General features: G+C 38.1%; 1 protein-coding gene across 1 annotated transcript in view; it reads right to left on the reverse strand.

The window, feature by feature from the left end:
• The window catches only part of LOC127454863 (transmembrane protein 260-like), a 68,055-nt gene that overhangs the window by 17,498 nt on the left and 28,542 nt on the right, over nucleotides 1-22,015 (reverse strand). Inside the window, exons 4-10 of the mRNA XM_051722345.1 lie at nucleotides 7,748-7,925; nucleotides 7,481-7,594; nucleotides 6,937-7,116; nucleotides 6,754-6,794; nucleotides 4,865-4,951; nucleotides 4,437-4,545; nucleotides 4,161-4,333 (exon numbers count right to left, since the gene is read on the reverse strand). Coding sequence (XP_051578305.1) covers nucleotides 4,161-4,333; nucleotides 4,437-4,545; nucleotides 4,865-4,951; nucleotides 6,754-6,794; nucleotides 6,937-7,116; nucleotides 7,481-7,594; nucleotides 7,748-7,925 — 882 coding nt within the window. The remainder of the gene's footprint in view (nucleotides 1-4,160; nucleotides 4,334-4,436; nucleotides 4,546-4,864; nucleotides 4,952-6,753; nucleotides 6,795-6,936; nucleotides 7,117-7,480; nucleotides 7,595-7,747; nucleotides 7,926-22,015) is intronic.

Raw genomic sequence — 22,015 nt, forward strand, 5'->3', positions numbered from 1 at the left:
CATGTATTATATACATGGTGCATTTATTTTCTTAATTGCAACTTTGTGACTACATCTTGCAAGTGTGGCTTTATTTCTTATATCTGTGATGTAATTTCTTGTTATTTGGACACTACATTTCACAATTGCAACAAGAAGGGCCTACAAAGAGCCTAGTGGGCCAAGGCTTGCTTGCTGGACTATAATTTGTCTTTGATCATACTGGTTACAAAGACAAAACACAGTAACTATGCCAACACTGAGAAAAATGGATTCAAAGTGATTTGGTTTTAGTGTGGATTTTGTAGTTTGGTAGTCTGATACTCTGTTGTCACTGAATCCAAGCATTGCTGAGCCAACCCCATCACTCACAGGACAGATCATATTCTAAGAGACCCAATTTCGATTATTTGACAAAATGTGTAGTTACTGCGACCTCCTCGATCCAGACTGCCCATTATTGCTTGTTTGTAAAAGTGTCTTTAGGATAACAGATGATAAAGTTTGAGTTGAGTGTTTGAAAATATGTGCACATTCATTCATGGACCACGTCTGAAGTCAATCTGAAGAGTAGCAAAAAGCGTGAGCATCCTTGACATTATCATTCCTTCGGCTGTTCTGCAGTCAGTTCCTCTCTGAGTGTTGAGGTGAGCAGTGATGAGGTGGAACATTTCCCGGCTGTAATTAGCCTCTGACAGGTGTGATGAGCGCTGACAAGAACGTCAGTCTCGCGATTGATCAAAGCAGCACAGTTTGCGGCAGAAATGTACCAAACCTCACTGCTCAAATCTTCATGACTGCCGTGGCCAGGATGCCTAATCAAGCAAAGAACTTGGCTGCTTTAATTTGCATGACTACCATGGCCAGGATGGTTAATCAAGCATAGAGTCATAGCAGCAGAAGAGTGCAAGATTGCTTTTGCTTTCATGTGTGCTGAAGCATCGAGGAAATGAGGAATTTAGAGAGTGACTGCCATGGCCTGACTGGTCAACCTCAAATATATTACCATATCAAATTCAGTGGATCCAGCCAGCAGGTCTGTAATGAAGCAAAATAGCACAGTGGTGCTCACTCAGTGGCAAAGTAATTAGTAGTAACTAGATTAAAAAAATTTCTAAAGACAATGTTAGTGATGCTTGACATGTATTCAATACTCATTGTGCATCACCTCTATCTTTCAGACTACTCTGCATGAGGCCAGCTGTGGTCTGATTAAAGTTTATACATGCTGGACAAAGCCAAGCTACAATCACAATATAATTAACTATATACTTTATTGAGCATAGGAAGGTGGTTATATAAAGTATACTTTATTGAGCATAGGAAGGTGGTTATATAAAGTATACTTTATTGTATACTTTATTGAGCATAGGAAGGTGGTTATTAAAGGTCACTGGGGTGGCCACTTTAATATCACCTGGTGTACAAACTTCTGACCCCTGGGGCACCTGTTTAGTGCTTCTACTCAGATAAGGGGCGCCCAAACTCAGTGTCAATTATCATTTTTATTATTTTTTGTCTTGTTCTTACGGATCGCACTACATCATTTAATTTAATTTAAATATTTGGTGGAAACATCAGAACGAGAAAGGTTAGGAGTTATTAAAGGTCACAGGAGTGGCCGTTTCAATATCATGGGGTGATCGACCTTTGGACCACTGGGGGACCTGTTCAGCGTTTCCACTGAAGGAACTCAGGGTTACATTTTTGTCTTACTTTTTATTCTATTTTCTTGTTCTTAAGTGATCTTAAAATGGACTTTTATGTATCTTTTATTTTCTTTATAATTTCCATGTAAAGCACTTTGAATTAACACTGTGTATGAAATGTGTTATATAAATAAACTTGTCTTGCCTTGCATAATCTAGGTCTGTTACGATTTATGTCAGACTTAAGCATTTACAAGACAATTTAATAAGACAAATTATTATTTTAGTCGACTGAAATTGAACTTATAAAGTGCATATACATGTGCTGTATGATATTCTGGTCCTTAAATATGGCATCCCACCCATTTATTTAAACTTACTGAGCACTTTATTAGGAACATTATGGTCCTAATACAGTGCTTGATGTGGTCTTCTGCTGTTGTAGCCCATCCGCCTCAAGGTTCGACGTGTTGTGCATTCTGAGATGCTATTCTGCTCAATACAGTTGTACAGAGTGGTTATCTGAATTACCGTAGCCTTTCTGTCAGCTTGAACCAGTCTGGCCATTCTCTGTTGACCTCTCTCATCAACAAGACATTTCTGTCCACAGAGCTACCACTCACTGGATGTTTTTGCCACCATTCTGAGTAAACTCTAAAGACTGTTGTGCGTGAAAATCCCAGGAGATCAGCAATCATTCCATGGTCGAAATCACTGAGATCACATTTGTTCTCCATTCTGATGGTTGATATGAACATTAACTGAAGCTCCTGACCCGTATCTGCATGATTTTATGCATTGCACTACTGCCACACGATTGGCTGATTAGATAATCACATGAATATGTACGTGTACAGGTGTTTCTAATATTCGGAAGGCTCCTTCAATGTGAAACTTTTTTGCCCGTTTAATCATCCGCCAGGCACATATTGTAAGTCTGGTTCCTTAGAAAATTAATAGAATGCATCTCCTCAACCAGCTGCATGATTTGAGGTATCACTCATGTCCATAGCACAAATGGTGCGGAACAAATCTTAAACGATAAATCTAATACTTAGTATGATCAATGTTAATAGTGATTCCTGCCTTAGCAAGCAACACTAATTAGTATTTTAAACAGACTGTGAATATTTGGAAAATTATACCAACCAATGTTTTTTTGAAAGCCACAACTGCAGAGCTATGATCTGAGTAGCAACATATTTTATGCCGACTAGTCTCGCACCTTTAACTGTGGCAATAATAATAAAAGTCCGACGTGGTGAGGAATTGCACAGAAAATACATGGGAAAAATTGCAGTAAATGTGTATAGAGTCCAAGTACAGTGCAGAAAAAACTAAATACTAAGGAAACAAAGCGGAATATAAAGCTAGTGGATATCCAATTTACTTGCTACTGCATGCCTCAAATGAAACACTGAATATCTTTAAATGTGTTCATGTTGGCAAACTTTGTTTATTTCATCCTCAGAAGCACTCGTTGTATTAACCTGGAACCTTGTGAACACAACTCTGTCCCCAGACAGTCTAATAAAAAGTCCTGTGTGCTTTTTCTCATGGAAGTTCCATCAAAACATCCATTTAGATTAACGCTGTGTGGATCTAGAAAGTGCTTTCCAGTTTTGTGTACAATATGCATCAAACGGTTTGTGAACGAACTGAGGGCTTGCCATCTGAGGCTATCTGACTATCTGTCGACTAACTTGTTTTAAGACAAAGATCAAGGCCTAGATGTCTGTGGCTAAAAATATATTGCATTCAGGGTCGGAAATTGATGGGGAGTCAGGGCAAAAATGCCACTGAAATTGACAAAATTCAAAATACTGGGGCAAAACATACTGACCCACAGCGATTTCCTGCTTTGTTTTTTTTACATCAGATATAGTTATAAATACATACATCAAATTTTGCTGAACATTATTTGTAGTGCGCCTTCCGTTTTGCAGATGTTGCAGAGTTTTCCCATTCTAGTGGCGTTTCATCACACCATCGACCCGCATAAACGGGCACTCCACTTCTCTCGCACCGCATTAGTTCGATGTCGTGCTCCTGTGCCAAATTCTGTGACCGGTTGCTGCTCTTATTTAAAATAAACTGTTCTAGTCTTAATAAGTTAATCAGGTAAGTGAAATCACAAAATATAATGTATTTACATTGTTACTTTACATTGTAACTGAAATATTCACAAATGAACTGATATTGAATTTAATCAAATTAAATTGGGAAATCAATGCCAATGCCCAGCCCTACATATTAGGCGATGTTGATTTAATTTTATTGGTAACAGCCCACAGTATCTCATTTTTCTAATTGAATTAAATGAATAAATTGAAGTATTTGAAATAAAAGGATAACAGTCATTTTATAAGGTAAGAAAAAAAAATTGCCCTTACAAAGGAAAAAAATGCCCCTGAAAATTTAATATTGCCCCCTAATGGAAAGGTTAATTTCTGACTCTGATTGCATTGCATTGTAGAAGTTTTATTCTGCACTTAGTATAGCACTGTATGTGACTGTGGGTGAATGGCTCACCTATGATTTAAGCTGATCATGTGTGAGATGAAGCCTGCAGTGAGAATCCAGGCCCCTGTGCTCCACGCTGTCCCCCATCCAAGATGCCTGCCCAGCCATCGTAAGGCCCAGCTCAGACCCAGACCAGCCAGAACACACACCCCAGCATCAGCCTGCAGCCAGAACCGCTCCACCTACACACCAAAACACATTCAGTATATTAATTAAAGTGCATTCTACAAAAACTCATTCTATTTGAGAATGTGACAGTATATTTAAACTTTGACCCTGACTTACCACTCCTAGTAGCAGTGGCTTCTCAATATCCAGGTTTGCTCTCCAAGCAAAGAACACAGAGTAGACGCTCACCATAGTGACCATCAACCAGACAAAAACACAGCGCCGTCTGGAGGTCAGATAAATTATATATTTTTTTGTGCTTTAATGGATAGCAAAGGTAGTCAATAGATGGAAGGAAATCAATAGATAACAGGTAATGATGGGCAGGGGGGAATAGAATAAGGCATATAGTGAGCCAGACTTGAACCTGAAAATTATGATAATAATGTCAAAAATACAATGAAACTAGATTTGAAATGTATGTATTAATGAGATTTTGGTATGAACAGCTGTCTAAGAAGTTTACAGTAATTTTAACTTTACTTTTATTGCCTTATTAAATATTAAACTGAAGATCATATCACATTTAACTGAGTGTTTCTTACCTGTTCCACAGAGAGAGGAGAATGCCTAGACCTGCCAACACTAATACTGGAATAGACAAATCATTCATACAGTGAGTCCACTGGGCCCTGAATCACAAAAGACACACACACTTACCAATGCACACTGTGTACATCTGTATGCACATGTTTCTGTGATGGACAGACACTCAAAATACTGGCATGCAACCGTTTATATGTGAGTGTGTCTAAATGTCTTTTTATCATTAAGTGTAGTCTTGTGACAGCCTCCCCTTCTATCTGTCTCCCAACCCAGTCAATGGCCAATTTCTTGCTGAAAGAGATACTACCCGCTTGAGTCTTAATACCCATCTCTCTCTGACAGCTTATTTAAGCGTTGTGTGAAAGCGAGTGTGCATGTGTGTGTATTTGAGCTCCTTATGGCAGGTTTATGCTGTGACATGCTTGTTATGTTCCCCTCTCTTGCTCTCACCTGTCCATCACACTATGTGCCAGCAGTGGGGGGTGATGGGAAATGGCTGATTGGTACTAGCGGGATGTAAAATAAGCTCTCTCTCAGGGGGACACCCTAATGTATGATGAGGGTGGGCTGTGGAGACCCGAGTCTCTCGTGACATGTTACACTAGTTATAATGAGAGGCGCTTTGAACGTCACTAAACGTTTCAAAACCAGTGCAAGAAAACACAACAGAGATTTGTTATTATAGCAGGACAGTTTGCAAGATGGTAGTATAGAGGAACTAAGGAGGGAGGGTGTATTAAAGCAGAGTCATTAGACTTTATTAATGCTGCAATTTAACTGAAGTGAAAGAACACCAAGATAAAATAAGACAGAGGAGTTTTTGCCTGGTTGAATTATCTGTGGTGGAGGGTAAAAAGTTATTTTTTTAAACTTTTAACATTAACTCTTAATGACATTGCTGTGAAATGGAAAATGAAGAACATTTGTTTGTTTTTTGGACACTTTTAGCCTTTGGTGTGCTGATTTGTTGCTTTTGTTTTGCATGCAAAAAAATCTTCCATTGACTTATATATTGACAGAAAATTCAGCATTCAATATCTAAACGACAACAATTGCATCATTATAATACTTACAATTAAATTGATGCATTTGGCAGGCGCTGTTATTCGCAAAGACTTAATTCTGCATTCAGTGGGAAACGATTTATCAGTATGTGCATTCCCAGGGAATCAACCCACGACCTTGGCTTCACTAGCACCAGTTAAAACTTTGCATACTGAATTTATATTTGTCTTCTTTGTTGGGTTTATTTGCATACTAAATTATGATGGCTTTTGCATAGAACATTGCCGCCATCTACTGGCTATTATTGTCACGACATGATTTTCAAAGTAATGTTATTTATATTTTGTTCAACAGATGGCAGCAATCTGCCTCCAGTATGTCACATTCTCATATTTCCTTCATGTTTCAACTTATAGAAGTGTAGGTTTTTCCTGTACTAAAGTTGCATATGCAAATGAATGGTAACATTGAGAAATGTACATGTAAATACGATCAAAATAGCATAAAATTCAAAAGACGTGCATAATTATATTGTTATTACTTCAGGGAAGAAGAAATGGTATAATTATCATCATCATCATCATCATCATCATAAAAAAAAGGTTATACCTCTGCTCATTTATGAAGACCATAGGAGGCTTAATCATCTATAGCCTTTACACGCTGATGCGAAAATTCATTTACACCTAAAACCTAAGCTACCAAAATACGTTGCAAGTTTATTGCTTAGCAAGAACTGGTCATTCCTACTGGAAATGCTGCAAATATTCCTTTCATCAAATCATAAACAAAGTAGAAAGTTGAAATTGAAGATTTGAACCATCAACCATCTAACAAGGCTACAAGCTTCCAGGCATTTTAACAGTAATTTTCTTATACTCACTGTAGCATCTCCTTGAGGTTCAGGTTTTCTTTAGTTTTTGCCTGAAATCAGAATATGAGAAAAGACAATATGAACTGCATTACACTGAGAAAATAAATCCATCTTGGACACATTTGTTTCCTGTATTCAATATAATTTAGGTTAGAAGGCATATTTTTAATAAATTATTATATCTTTTGTTACCAGGCTGAAAGTGCCATATTCAGCTCTGAGTAGATGTATGAGGAGGCCGCTGACAGACGTCTGGTCTCCCCAGCTCCAGCGAGCTCTGTTCAAATAGGAGGAAATGGGCAGGTAGATGTAGGGCACAATGCCAGCCATGAAACACGTCCCCAGAGACACCAGACCAAAGAAAGACAATCCCTGTGGGTAATACATGTCACTTGTACTTGATATATACTTTCATTGCCAAATGTTCAAATGTTCCTAACAAAGAACCACAATTAACCAAGAACAACTGCCTTACTGTAAATGCTATTTGACACAACTGTAGTGTCAGTAACCTACAAAGTTGTTTTTTTCAATGCCTAAGGTGTATTAGAAATCACAAGATACTGAATATTCTCAACTATAGTATTTAACTGGTATTTAATCTTTTTTTTTATGGCTGCTCAAATACAAGCACAACACTGTCCTAACCAGACACGATGCGATGATAATGAATTTTCCTGACTGCTGAACACTGTTGAATTACTTGCACAGGTGAACTATGATGGTCAATACGCACATCATGAGTGTAGAGCTGCAGAAGAGCCCAGGGAATTATGATGACAACATACAAGACAAGTGTATGTTGATTACACAGGCACAGACCACAGCACAGTGCCCCCCAGAGAGCAAACTGAGAAAAGCCAAGAGAGTAAAGATATTATTGCAACAAAGATTTAAAAAAATAAATAAAAACACTCTAGAACTTCATGAAAAAAAGAACCTGAAATACCAAAAAGCTACTGATTTTCCATCATTGAGTAGCATATTGTTTGTATTGTATTACCTTCTTCTTCTGATTTACACTTTCTGCATAATGGAAACTGGCTGAGAGGGAGAAGAGGACACCCACAAACAGGTTGTTCAGGGAGAAGACCTCAGCTACGACCGACCACTGCCATACCAGTCTGGACACAGCAAACACTCCTCCTGCCAGGACGGCTCCTGGACCGGGGCCCGCCACCCTGAGCAGAGAGAAGACGACAATGTTGGACTCTAACCTATATACAGGTGCATCTCAATAAATTAGAATGTCGTGGAAAAGTTCATTTATTTCAGTAATTCAACTCAAATTGTGAAACCCATGTATTAAATAAATTCAATGCACACAGACTGAAGTAGTTTAAGTCTTTGGTTCTTTTAATTGTGCTGATTTTGGCTCACATTTAACAAAAACCCACCAATTCACTATCTCAAAAAATTAGAATATGGTGACATGCCAATCAACTAATCAACTCAAAACACCTGCAAAGGTTTCCTGAGCCTTCAAAATGGTCTCTCAGTTTGGTTCACTAGGCTACACAATCATGGGGAAGACTGCTGATCTGACAGGTCAATAATTGACACCCTTCACAAGGAGGGTAAGCCACAAACATTCATTGCCAAAGAAGCTGGCTGTTCACAGAGTGCTGTATCCAAGCATGTTAACAGAAAGTTGAGTGGAAGGAAAAAGTGTGGAAGAAAAAGATGCACAACCAACCGAGAGAACCGCAGCCTTATGATTGTCAAGCAAAATCGATTCAAGAATTTGGGTGAACTTCACAAGGAATGGACTGAGGCTGGGGTCAAGGCATCAAGAGCCACCACACACAGACGTGTGTGGCTACAGTTGTCGTATTCCTCTTGTTAAGCCACTCCTGAACCACAGACAACGTCAGAGGCGTCTTACCTGGGCTAAGGAGAAGAAGAACTGGACTGTTGCCCAGTGTTCCAAAGTCCTCTTTTCAGATGAGAGCAAGTTTTGTATTTCATTTGGAAACCAAGGTCCTAGAGTCTGGAGGAAGGGTGGAGAAGCTCATAGCCCAAGTTGCTTGAAGTCCAGTGTTAAGTTTCCACAGTCTGTGATGATTTGGGGTGCAATGTCATCTGCTGGTGTTGGTCCATTGTGTTTTTTGAAAACCAAAGTCACTGCACCCGTTTACCAAGAAATTTTGGAGCACTTCATGCTTCCTTCTGCTGACCAGCTTTTTTAAAGATGCTGATTTCATTTTCCAGCAGGATTTGACACCTGCCCACACTGCCAAAAGCACCAAAAGTTGGTTGGTGTTGGTATGCTTGACTGGCCAGCAAACTCACCAGACCTGAACCCCATAGAGAATCTAAGGGGTATTGTCAAGAGGAAAATGAGAAACAAGAGACCAAAAAATGCAGATGAGCTGAAGGCCACTGTCAAAGAAACCTGGGCTTCCATACCACCTCAGCAGTGCCACAAACTGATCACCTCCATGCCACGCCAAATTGAGGCAGTAATTAAAGCAAAAGGAGCCCCTACCAAGTATTGAGTACATATACAGTAAATGAACATACTTTCCAGAAGGCCAACAATTCACTAAAAATGTTATTTTTATTGGTCTTATGATGTATTCTAATTTTTTGAGATAGTGAATTGGTGGGTTTTTGTTAAATGTGAGCCAAAATCATCACAATTAAAAGAACCAAAAACTTAAACTACTTCAGTCTGTGTGCATTGAATTTATTTAATACACGAGTTTCACAATTTGAGTTGAATTACTGAAATAAATGAACTTTTCCACGACATTCTAATTTATTGAGATGCACCTGTATAAATATAAAATTTAGGACACTTACAGAAAGCTTCGATGGAGTGTTTAAAGGATAGTAATGTGTAAGATCCGTTTTGAAGGGTCAGTTTGAAATCAAGTGGGAATACAGCAAATTGGATTTCCCATCAGTCAACGAAAGTCTACGTCAGAGAACGTTGCAGCAAAGTTAAAGAGTAAACGACAAATGTCATCACCCATCAGACATCTTTGTATCAATTCAACTGTGTTTACATTTTCCTCTGACACGAATGATGCATTGTGTGAGCAGCCTCAGTTACAGGTTCTGGTCAAATGGAAACCAGGAAGTAATCTTGTTAACAGTCAATGATGAGCACGATTCGGAGGTTGCATTATCCCTTTAAAAAAATATATTTTTACTAAACTGACAGTAAGGTTTAGGGTTGGGGTATAGGAGTATGTTTCTGCATTCCTGATGACTGTTTTACATCATTTAAAACTAAAAACCACTACTTTACGACTTGCTTTTGGCACCACTCTGTGGATATTTCACTTGGAAACAGGAGCTCACACATGCACATCCGTTCAACAACACTTCCAGCTTTGGCCACTGGGGACAGTGGTTAGAAATTCGGTAAGCACAGACCGTGTTCAGCTGAAGAACTTTCGACCTACTGTTGACAAATTCACAGAAAAATAGATTATAAATCCTAAAATCTACAATATGTGGCATCCGTGAAACATGAACATGACCAGTTGGTCGGTTGGATGGATGGAACTTCTTTTCAAGTTTCAAATTCACAACGTCAAACACAGTCAAGATCAAAATCATTGTAACATTACAGAAAAGAGTGGTACTTAAGTGACCTGGGGTCGGTTGCACCAGCTATACGTAAGTTACAACTTAGTCTAGTTGTGGCGTAAATGGGCACTAAGTTGCAATTTACGCACTACTAATTATTTGAGCATTGCACCATTAAACTTAGGTAGGACGTAACCGTATGTATAAACTAAATATTTACGGAAGCCTCCGACCAGGAGTAATTGGAATAAAAAAAGCAGACTCATTTAATGACATCAATGAGCTCATGTTTTGCATCTTTTCGACATACATTATGATGTTGACATTTACACTTGTTTACATTTACGAGTGAGGAAAAAAAACCCTTACTTTTAAGCATCTCTTCAGCATGAAACCGATCTAACGGTGCAGTTTTCAGGGTGCGTCACCAAATGTCAAGTTTCAACACATTCAAAATATATATAGGATATTAAAATGAATAAATGTCTATTTTTCCAGCCTGTTGTATTAGTATTTATTTATCACCCCTTATTTATTTTAGATACAGTTCCTATATATTGTTATTTACACAAGGCAAATATACTATTTATCAAATCTATATTTATTACATATCGTATTTTAATGGGGATATAATTTATTACAGCTGACAGTTACGTGAGTAAACAAGGTTTGAACATCAACCATAACGAGATCAAACTGAAATTCACGGCTTTTTAACACTTCTGTGCACAAATTTGAAAGCTGTTTACTGGATAATACAGGTAAATATCATATTATGTGACTACGCATTACTTTACGGAGAGCTTACAACCTAGTAGATAAGTCTTGCCTTAAGAACAGGTGGTGCAACCAAATTAAGCAATGACTTAGTTACAAACTAACTAGTAGTTACTAAGCCCTTAGTGTGAACTTTACGTCACAACTTACGTGAGAACTTACGCACAGCTGGCGCAACCCTGCCCAGACCCCTTCTGGACCTGACTTGAGCAAACTTATGGATAAACTGTTGTATGCAAAGACCCACCACTTATTAAAGTCAGACAGATTGAAAGGGGGCGAAAGGACATATGGCAAATGATATGAACATGAGTGAGCTCAACCTTTTTGAGACCAAAGCAGACAGAAATGAAGGAAAGCAAGGAGAGAAAAAAGTTAAGGAAGATGCAAAAGAGAGGGAGCTGTAGAATAAAAACCCTCAGCCCAGTCTCCAGCACACTGGCTTGGAAAAATTTTAGCAGGCTTGACAATTATAAATGGGTGGGGGGGGGGAGGAAGTGAGGCAGTATGGCCCTTTCCTCATTGTGCCGAGTGGCTTAGAGTCCTCATCAGCCTATCAGCTAAGTGACAGGCGGAGAGCTGCTCTATTCAAAGGCACAGATACACGCCGCGGGCCAAGCGGCTGCCAGCTCCCTCCTGACCCCGCAATCCCTCGCCGCTGACAGCTTCAAGCTCCATGGCAAATTAGGCGCTCTCACATTACAATCACACAAGACAGATTCCATTAACGGTATCTGAAATTGAGTAGAGAGCAGGGCCCTCGCCTTATCAGACCTGACTCATAAGCAGCGGCAGCACTGCCGAAGCTCGCGCGCTTAATCACGAGTCCTTGATACCATTTAGACGTTTCCAGTGCGCGTCTGCCTGCCGCTGTGATAGTCGGCCACAAAAGAGCCTGATGAGACTTAGGGGAAAGGGAACAATGGAGCTTTCGCAGGGAAAGCAAAGTAAGTCAGGAAAAAAGGCGAACGGAGAGAAGGGTACGCATGGAAGAAAGGAGGAAGGATGGTGTGTATATATGATTGGTGGGGGGGCACTAACGCATGCTGTCTACTTCTCGGTTCTGTTCTTCCCTCTTTTCTCTTATTTTCCTGTTTCCTATGCGTTGAAACTGTGTGTGTATATGTGTGTGTAGTCAGACTAATAGCTTGTCAAAGCAGGCGGGGCGGTGGGGGGGATTCTTGGTGAGCTTCTCTCTATCCACTACTACTCGTGCACAGTAAGGGGGTGAAGGAGACTAGTCTCAGTGAAGGTGCGGACCCCCTGCACTCTCGTTTGTACACCGTTGAGTGCCAATCAACCCCCAACACACGTTGGAGGTAGGGGGCTATGGTTGGGCTGGTGCAGTGGTGCTATCAAGAGGTAGGGGTCCTCGTGTGAAATATCACATCCTCCCCCCCATCATCGTTTCAATGGGAAGGCTTGACAGTCGCTCGCTGTCCTTCTCCTGTCTTTATTCCACTGAGGGGGCTTGACACGGCCCTCTTTAGGAGTGTCAGTGCGTTTGAAGGAAAGTATGCACCGGAATGAAGGATGCGTCAGATGTAGGACCACCTGGGTCTCCTTCTCTCGCTCTTACTTTCGTCTGTTAAGGAGAGCGAATGATGCTTGAGTACAGCATCAGAGGCTTGTTTGCTCTTATCTGCTGTGCAGGATGCTGAGTGTGTTAGAGTCTCTGTAGTAATTCAGCTCAAAACAGATAGGCGACTACAGAATAAATACTAACACGCAGAGGGAGATGGTTATGCAAACATGTTTGCCTTGTACATTTCAACAATAATATCAACACTGCTGTGAAGAAAAATAACTATGCTGATTTTCTGAAGGGCTGTTTTTTTTTTTTTTTTTTAAGAACATAACATTTTCCAAATTAGGACAATAGTTTAAGTATTATTAGGGATGCATGATGTATCAGTGACTATACTGGTATTGGGCATTATTAGCATTTTATTTGAAGAATCGAATCTCAATCTGCTAATATTTGAAACGGATAACATCGCTGTTTACACCTGCTCACTTAAATGCGTCTCCTGTGACCACTTGTGTTCGGATTTGGAGGGGAGGGTCTCTGTTTCATGACGACATACATCAATCAATATGGCAGTGTGATAATAAAGTGCAACAAAGTCAGAAAAGACAAAGAAAGCGTGAAAAAAAAATGGCTTCTGTTTCTCCCAGGTGCGGCTGAAATTTAATGAAGTTAATCAAGCAAAATATCAAGCAGAATTATCCGTTATTTAGTGTATTACCTGTATTAAAGGAGCTTCAGGTGCTTCTCATCTGTGTTGATATCAGACACACTGAAGAAGATCCGTGAAGCTCTCGTGCTTTTGTATGTATTCACTTTTTCAAATTTTCCCGATCGGAGGTTATTTGCTTTAAAGCTGCTCTTAACCATCAAAGTTAAAACTCTTGTTTTAGCGCAGCATTTTTTTGTTTTTTTAGGGTTTTTTTCAGATAAGGGCCGGTGCTTCACTGCTGCCGGGATGCATAGAGGAAGGATTAGCCTTTACACCTCAAATGCGATGTGGTCACATGCATTTTCGACCACATTTGTATATGGTTTTTGTGATCCGATCACAAAACATTTTAGACCTGTATTTAGGGCTGACCACATGTTATCACATGTTGACAAGAAACGCATCTTAATACCAGGCGGAAACGAGGCCTAAGTTACGTGCTAGTCAGAACTGCATTGTGAATACGCTATTTTATTTTCTGTGCTTGATACGTTACATATTATTTTTATGCCTATATTTTACATAAAATTTTTGAGTAAAGTTTGGTCTGTTACAGTCTGACATGCGTTTTCATCACTATGCAGTTATTTTCATTGACTAAAACTGTAAAACTGACTAAAATGAATGAATATGACATGATAAAATATTTATGAATAATTTTTTCATCAAAAGACTAAAACTATGACTAAAAACAAACTGTAAAAATGAACACTGCTCTATGTTATGCCAGGTTACAGAAGTAGTGAACTGTTAAAATCTAGAATTTAGGTTAAATTGGAACTTCATTGTGAACACTGCTTTTTTAAAACAACCGACAAAAAAAAGTATCGATTTATAAGCCATCGTATTGGTTATCGGCCATAATAAAAATAATTGGCATTGGCCAAAATTTCTCTGGGTCTGTAAGGGAAAATTATATCAAATCAGATTTGACTGAAAATAATGGTGAGTATGGCATCCTTCCTTCTTCATCTATAATTTTATTTTTGCGGTGAACTGTGTTTTTAATTAATGTCTGCCTTGTGACTGGAGCTTTAAAAAAGGTATGGCAGTTCTGAACTACACTTCAAAGTCAGGCCCGGCGACCTTATGTTTATGAAAATGTAAAGTGTTATTGTTGTTGAGAAACATACTGAGACTATTGTGAATAATTTGTGCTTGGTCTATAAGCTATAATATTTGTTAGCAGTTGTTAATGGTGCAATTTTACAGACTATAGATTGAATTCTAGGTGGCAGCTGTGAAAAGTATTATTGTCATATTCTGCAGTAGAATTACAGTGTGTATATGTCATTGTACCTATAGACAGTGTTCTGCTGGGCAGAGACATTCTTTTCCATAGAACAGTGTGTGATAAAAACTATTCACTTTCAATACACCTCTAACAATAGACATCAATTTCCCCCAACTCCATCCTAATCCCCCAACGACATGCGTCATGTGGACAAACTCATGCGTAACAGAAAAAAGGAATTGTGTATATCGTTCAGTAAATGCGCATTTTATTTTCCACTGTTATTATTTTAATAAAGTCATTAATCAACTCTAGTACTAGGCCGCCCTAAGAAATGCATGTATTCCAGCACAGGCTGATCATCTCATTGCATGACTCCCATTAAAAACTGCCTGTGGAGACAGTTTGGAAAATGTAATATTCGAGTAATATTGACTTCTGATACAACAGATACAATCTTAGGCCTCCAGGCAAGGGGAAATTTAAGTGATTGCATAGCACAGTAAAATAGCCCTATTTTCCCCATTCTGAATGGGGTAATGAGGGTTAAGATGTCTTCATTAAATATTTATTAAGGAAATATTACTGCATGTCTTTAAATGGAGCCATTGGTCATGCCGAGTTGTACGCTATGAAGCCTTATTATTGAGATATTGAAAGGAATATAACTTATTAAATACAACTTAAGCTCTGTCGATTACCAATGAAAATTATTTCGGCTCATCCCTCAGATTATAAAAACAAACAAAAAATGTGTTTACAGTAATGCATTCTTATGGAAATTTATGGGTCAAGTGTAATGCAGAGTTTAAAAAACAGAAATGTGAAATTCCTATTTTTGTTAACTCAAGTAAATTAATCTATATAAAATGTTTTTAGTTGATCTGTAAATTTGTAAACTTATCCTTAAAGTAGGACAACTGTGTTAGGTTATGTTACTGGTTGTGTTTTATCGTGGATCTGTGAAGTTTGCTCAATGTAGACAGTTCTTTGTAGAAAGCAACATCACATCCCTGTCTAGTATGTACTATATGTGCCTATCACACAAACGTTACCAGGTTTACGGAGTTTAAACAGTCATAATATGAGTTTAAAGTAGTGGTGCACCGATCAGGAAAATTGAGGCCGATACCAATCTCCGATTTTTAAATACTAAGATCGGCCAATATCGATACCGATTTTTACCGAAGTGCCCTTTGCCACACTTTTGCAAGTTATATTGTACAGCTATACTGTATGCTTATTCCCCACACAGTAAACATTACTGTAGTTAACATGAACTAATGAACTTAAATGTTAGTTACAACATCTACTATTACATTTTTCAAATCAAAAGTTGTATTAATTAACCTTAATGCACTATGAACTAACATGAACTAATAATGAACAATTGTAATTTTATTAACTAACATTATAATTAATAAAGGCTGTAAAAATATATTGTTCATTGTTTGTTCATGATACCTAATGCATTAACTAATGTTAAAGAATTGAACCTTTTTATAAAGTTACCAAAATTACATTAAAATTACATTAATTGTGAATTGTTAACATTTATTTGTTTTGAAACAGTTATGAATTTGGTTATGAATAGTTCTGCTGTCAATATCAAAAGGTCATTGTGACATACTGGTAAGCAGTAAAAACAATGAGAGCATCACACACAGCAGAGATATGTTCAAAAATAAGAAAAATTGATCCATTACAAGCTCTAAAACTGCTCCAGTGAGAAATCATTAATATCTATGATTTGTTTACTGTCTTTAGCGTTTTGCTGTAACTCAAATCACTAATTATTAAGCAAATGCGTGAAGATGCTGTGCCGTTATGGTCCAAATGTAATTGCTGTGATTATGTGGTAATGTGAACAACATTAATCTGATTTAAATTGGGATCCTCACAGAATAGCACTGAGATGAGTGACTGACGAGATATAGAGAGCACCTGGAGAGCGCGCATGTTTGATTGGCACCGTGAGTGAGCATACTGAAGGGAGTGAAGCTGGAAGTGCTCATGATTGCTCAAACAGTCTCTATCGCTCAACACAACGTCTGATTGTCACGACTTACGTTACATCACGTATACTCAGATTTGTATATGCATTTTTATTTGTTGTTTAATTCGTTTTTAAACCTGTTAGCAGTCTCTTTATCCTCTCCGTGCTCACAGTGCAGCGAGTCAGAATTACTACCGTAATGACTCTAGAAAATGGGCAACTTAATATTCATACATGTGTAATTCTTACACATTTTTAAAAACAAACCTGCATATTCATCTGAATAACAGCATATCTGAAAGTTTACATTCGTGAATGCTTAGAATTGCCAACAATTCACCCTCCAGAGGCCACACTGTCATGCATCAGAGATGAGAAAGTGCTCATTCATTACAGTAGCAGTGTATGTGTGATTCCCTGCATGCTGCAAAAAAGATCAGCCCTGACTCTAGGCACGATAGGCCGATCACAGACTTAAGACGGAGATCGGCCAATTTAGATCGGTGGCGGATCGATCAGTGCACCCCCTAGTTTAAAGATTGGATATAAGTTTACACAGACAAGGAAAATAAATAAATTACACTAGTCTCATGTTTTGTTGGTGCTATATGATCCAACCATTTTCGAACTAAGGTCTCTTTTAATAAAGCTTGAATTTTAATCCATAAAATTAAAGACCCCATGAATCAAAATTGCAGTTTTGTGTCTTTAAGTCCATGAGCCCTATTTTAAGAGCGCTATGCCTTAAGCGCAGCACTATTCGATACATCATACGTGCAAAGTCAGTGGGCATGGCCATGAAGTTTTGATATTTTCATGCAATCATGCACTAAGTCTAGGCGCAAATGGGTTGGCGAAACAGTGCGCACAAAGCACTAATGTGCTGGGTCAAGTGCAATATAATTGGGAGGTTCTTCTCCGGTTATTGCACCATCTGCATTCTATTATATACTTAATTTATTGTCAAGCAATGTCGATATAAATAAAGACAGCCCATTTAGAGCAGCTGCAGAGCTATTTTGGCATTACTTGTTTGTCGAGATTGCCTGATTGGTGGACTTTCTCCCTCAGAATCATGGGTACTGTAGTTCTTCACCAGGTATTCCGCTATCAAACATTATTTTTATTTTTTTAAATGAAGTTAAAAATAAAATGGACTGATGGCTTAAAGACACAAAACTGCAATTTTGATTTCATGTGGTCTTTAAAAGAATTTTACGGGTTAAAATTCAAGCTTTATTAACAGAAAATGGTTGGATCATACAGCAACAACAAAAACAAAAAAATTTAAAATATACAGTTAACAACCTCAAAGCACACAGTAGGTCTGCCTTTAAAAGTTTAGAAGTTCTTGTGACAAATCAATTCCACTATGGAGAAAATGTATGGTATTTTTAAGTCAAGACTGTTGCACTCTATTGGCTATAGGGAGATCCAACCCAACTTCCATTATAAATAATAAAATACATCAACGCAGGAAAAACAACGGCGCTCATCGAGCCATTTCATGGGCTCTTTAAAGGAATTTATATTTCAGGATATATCTTACGTAACAAAAAACATATATTGACATAAAAAGCAAAAGGTGGGCACCAGAGTTCAAGAGGAACCCCTGCTAAGAATGCTTGATCATGTTAATATGGATAACAAGAAATGCATGGCTGCAAACCAAAGCATTTTACAGATTAGACTGGCTCATAAAGCAAATGCTTAAGCTGCCAGGAGCTGTTGCTTCTTGGTCGGTGATTTACCTGACAACAGAGGTATATGGGAGGGGGCAGCCAAAGGACATGGGAAACCACAGTGTGTTTTCAATAGTTTCAAACAAAAACAAATACACAGAAAAACATATAGATTAAATTCTGAAAACCACACTGCAGAACCCCACTAACACATCACAGAATGGAATATTTATTATTAGGGCTTAAAACACTTATAAAGATATGCTCGGGGCATCGGACCACAGGTAATGTTGGACCTGAGTAACAGGGGCCCTCACTGGAGGGGGGCCCACATAAAGGCTTCATTGATATTCTATCATATTATCATTTGTTATAATGTATATGTATATACAGTTGTGCTCAAAAGTTTGCATACCCTGGCAGAAATTGTGAAATTTTGGCATTGATTTTGAAAATATGACTGATCATGCAAAAAAAAAACTGTCTTTTATTTAAGGATAGTGATCATATGAAGCCATTTATTATCACATAGTTGTTTGGCTCCTTTTTAAATCATAATGATAACAGATATAACCCAAATGGCCCTGATCAAAAGTTTACATACCCTTGAATGTTTGGCCTTGTTACAGACACACAAGGTGACACACACAGGTTTCAATGGTAATTAAAGGTTAATTTCCCACACCTGTGGCTTTTTAAATTGCAGTTAGTGTCTGTGTATAAATAGTCAATGAGTTGGTTAGCTCTCACGTGGATGCACTGTGCAGGCTAGATACTGAGCCATGGAGAGCAGAAATGAACTGTCAAAAGACCTGCGTAACAAGGTAATGGAACTTTATAAAGATGGAAAAGGATATAAAAAGATATCCAAAGCCTTGAAAATGCCAGTCAGTACTGTTCAATCACTTATTATGAAGTGGAAAATTCAGGGATCTCTTGATACCAAGCCAAGGTCAGGTAGTCATTGTCATTGATGCTAAAGGGGGCAATACACAGTATTAAGAACTAAGGGTATGCAGACTTTTGAACAGGAGTCATTGTTGCCATGTTTTGTTTTAAGATTGTGCCATTCTGTTATAAACTACAGTTGAATATGAATCCCATAAGAAATAAAAGAAATTCTCCAAGGGTATGCAAACTTCTGAGCACAACTGTATATATATATATATATATATATATATATATATATATACATATACACACACACTACCGGTCTCAAGTTTTGAAACACTTGACTGAAATGTTTCTCATGATCTTAAAAATCTTCTGATCTGAAGGCGTATGCTTAAATGTTTGAAATTAGTTTTGTAGACAAAAATATAATTGTGCCACCATATTAATTTATTTCATTATAAAACTAAAATTTAATAAAATAAAAAAAAATGTTTTTGAAATTGATGACTTGGACCAAATATTAAAAAAAAGCAGCCAATAAGTGCCCAACATAGATGGGAACTCCTTCAATACTGTTTAAAAACATCTCAGGGTGATACCTCAAGAAGTTGGTCTGGTCCCTCAGCCAGTGCACATTCCAAACTAACTACATATCACGGTGTTACTTTGACATCTACTTTGTGCATGACATGAGTAATGTTTCCAACAATTGTTTACAGACAGATTGTTTCACTTTTAATTGACTATATCACAATTCCAGTGGGTCAGAAGTTTACATACACTAAGTTAACTGTGCCTTTAAGCAGCTTAGAATATTCCAGAAAATGATGTCAAGCCTAATTTAGCTTCTGATAGTCTAATTGGAGTCAATTGGAGGTGTACCTGTGGATGTAATTTAAAGCCTACCTTCAAACTCAGTACTTCTTTGCTTGACATCATGGGAAAATCAAAAGAAATCAGCCAAGACCTCAGAAAAAAAAAAAATTCTGGTTCATCCTTGGGAGCAATTTCCAAACACCTGAAGGTGCCACGTTCCTCTGTACAAACAATAGTACGTAAGTATAAACCCATGGGACCACGCAGCCATCATCCCGCTCAGGAAGGAGATGCATTCTGTCTCCTAGAGATGAATGTAGTTTGGTGCGAAAAGTGCAAATCAATCCCAGAACAACAGCAAAGGACCTTGTGAAGATGCTGGAGGAAACAGGTAGACAAGTATCTACATCCACAGTAAAACGAGACCTATATCAACATAACCTGAAAGGCTGTTCAGCAAGGAAGATCCACTGCTCCAAAACCGCCATAAAAAAGCCAGACTACAGTTTGCAAGTGCACATGGGGACAAAGATCTTACTTTTTGGAGAAATGTCCTCTGGTCTGATGAAACAAAAATTGAAATGTTTGGCCATAATGACCATTGTTATGTATGAAAGAAAAAAGGGTGAGGCTTGCAAGCCGAAGAACACCATCCCAACCGTGAAGCATGGGGATGGCAGCACCATGTTGTGGGGGTGCTTTGCTGCAGGAAGGACTGGTGCACTTCACAAAATAGATGGCATCATAAGGAAGGAAAATTATGTGGATATACTGAAGCAACATCTCAAGACATCAGCCAGGAAGTTAAAGCTTGGTCGCAAATGGGTCTTCCAAATGGACGATGACTCCAAGCATACCTCCAAAGTTGCGGCAAAATGGCTTAAGGACAACAAAGTCAAGCTATTGGAGTGGCCATCACAAAGCCCTGACCTCAATCCGATAGAAAACTTGTGGGCAGAACTGAAAAAGTGTGTGCGAGCAAGAAGGCCTACAAACCTGACTCAGTTACACCAGTTCTGTCTGGAGGAATGGGCCAAAATTCCAGCAACTTATTGTGAGAAGCTTGTGGAAGGCCACCCAAAATGTATGACCCAAGTTAATCAATTTAAAGGCAATGCTACCAAATACTAACAAAGTGTATGTAAACCTCTGACCCACTGGGAATGTGATGAAAGAAATAAAAGCTGAAATAAATCATTTTCTCTACTATTATTCTGACATTTCAAATTCTTAAAACAAAGTAGTGATCCTAACTGACCTAAAACAGGGAATGTTTTCTAAGATTAAATGTCAGGAATTGTGAAAAACTGAGTTTAAATGTATTTGCCTAAGGTGTATGTAAACTTCTGACTTCAACTGTATATATGCAAAATAATAAATTAAGTTTTAAAGACATTTATTGATGGAATATAAATGAATTTTACAGTTTTTCAAAGGCTCAAATGCAACCAATATGATGAAAAACTGACAAAGTATAATTTGTAAAATTAATATTTTCAAATTGTATCTAGAAGGGTTACCTAAAAGGTTAGAAGTTCCCATCGTAATTATCAGCATGAGCTAAGAAATAATTTATTTTATATTTAAGTTAAATGGACATTGTAACCAAAATATCAGTTAGCAAGTTAATACTTTTTAAAACTATCTGAGAGCAGAAATGTATCAGGATAGACTGAACAACATGGCACTCTTCTCATTTCAGAAATGTTATGGTGACTTTGCCAACAAGAAACTCATACATTTATACATGTACTGTATTTATTTTGTTAGTAGGTTTTGTATATTTTGTATTGCTTGATCCAAATAATATTTGAACATAAAAAGTTATGAATTAGCACTGTTAAATATCCATCTAAAATGTTTATACTGGATAATATCCCCACCACAAACCCAAATTGGTCAGGGGCCCTAAAATAGTTTTGAGCCTGAGGCTAAGCCCCTGGATACACTTTATCCTATTTGCTCATATTTACACTCAAGGCCTTTGCACACCAAACGCGAATGTTCGGCGCGATTTCTCGCCACGATCAACATTTTGAATTGAAACAATAGATTCTTAACGAGCCATTCTCACCTGGAGCGAACATTCGCG

The sequence above is a fragment of the Myxocyprinus asiaticus genome, chromosome 17 (assembly GCF_019703515.2).
Source record: "Myxocyprinus asiaticus isolate MX2 ecotype Aquarium Trade chromosome 17, UBuf_Myxa_2, whole genome shotgun sequence".
NCBI classification, from domain to species: Eukaryota; Metazoa; Chordata; class Actinopteri; order Cypriniformes; family Catostomidae; genus Myxocyprinus; species Myxocyprinus asiaticus.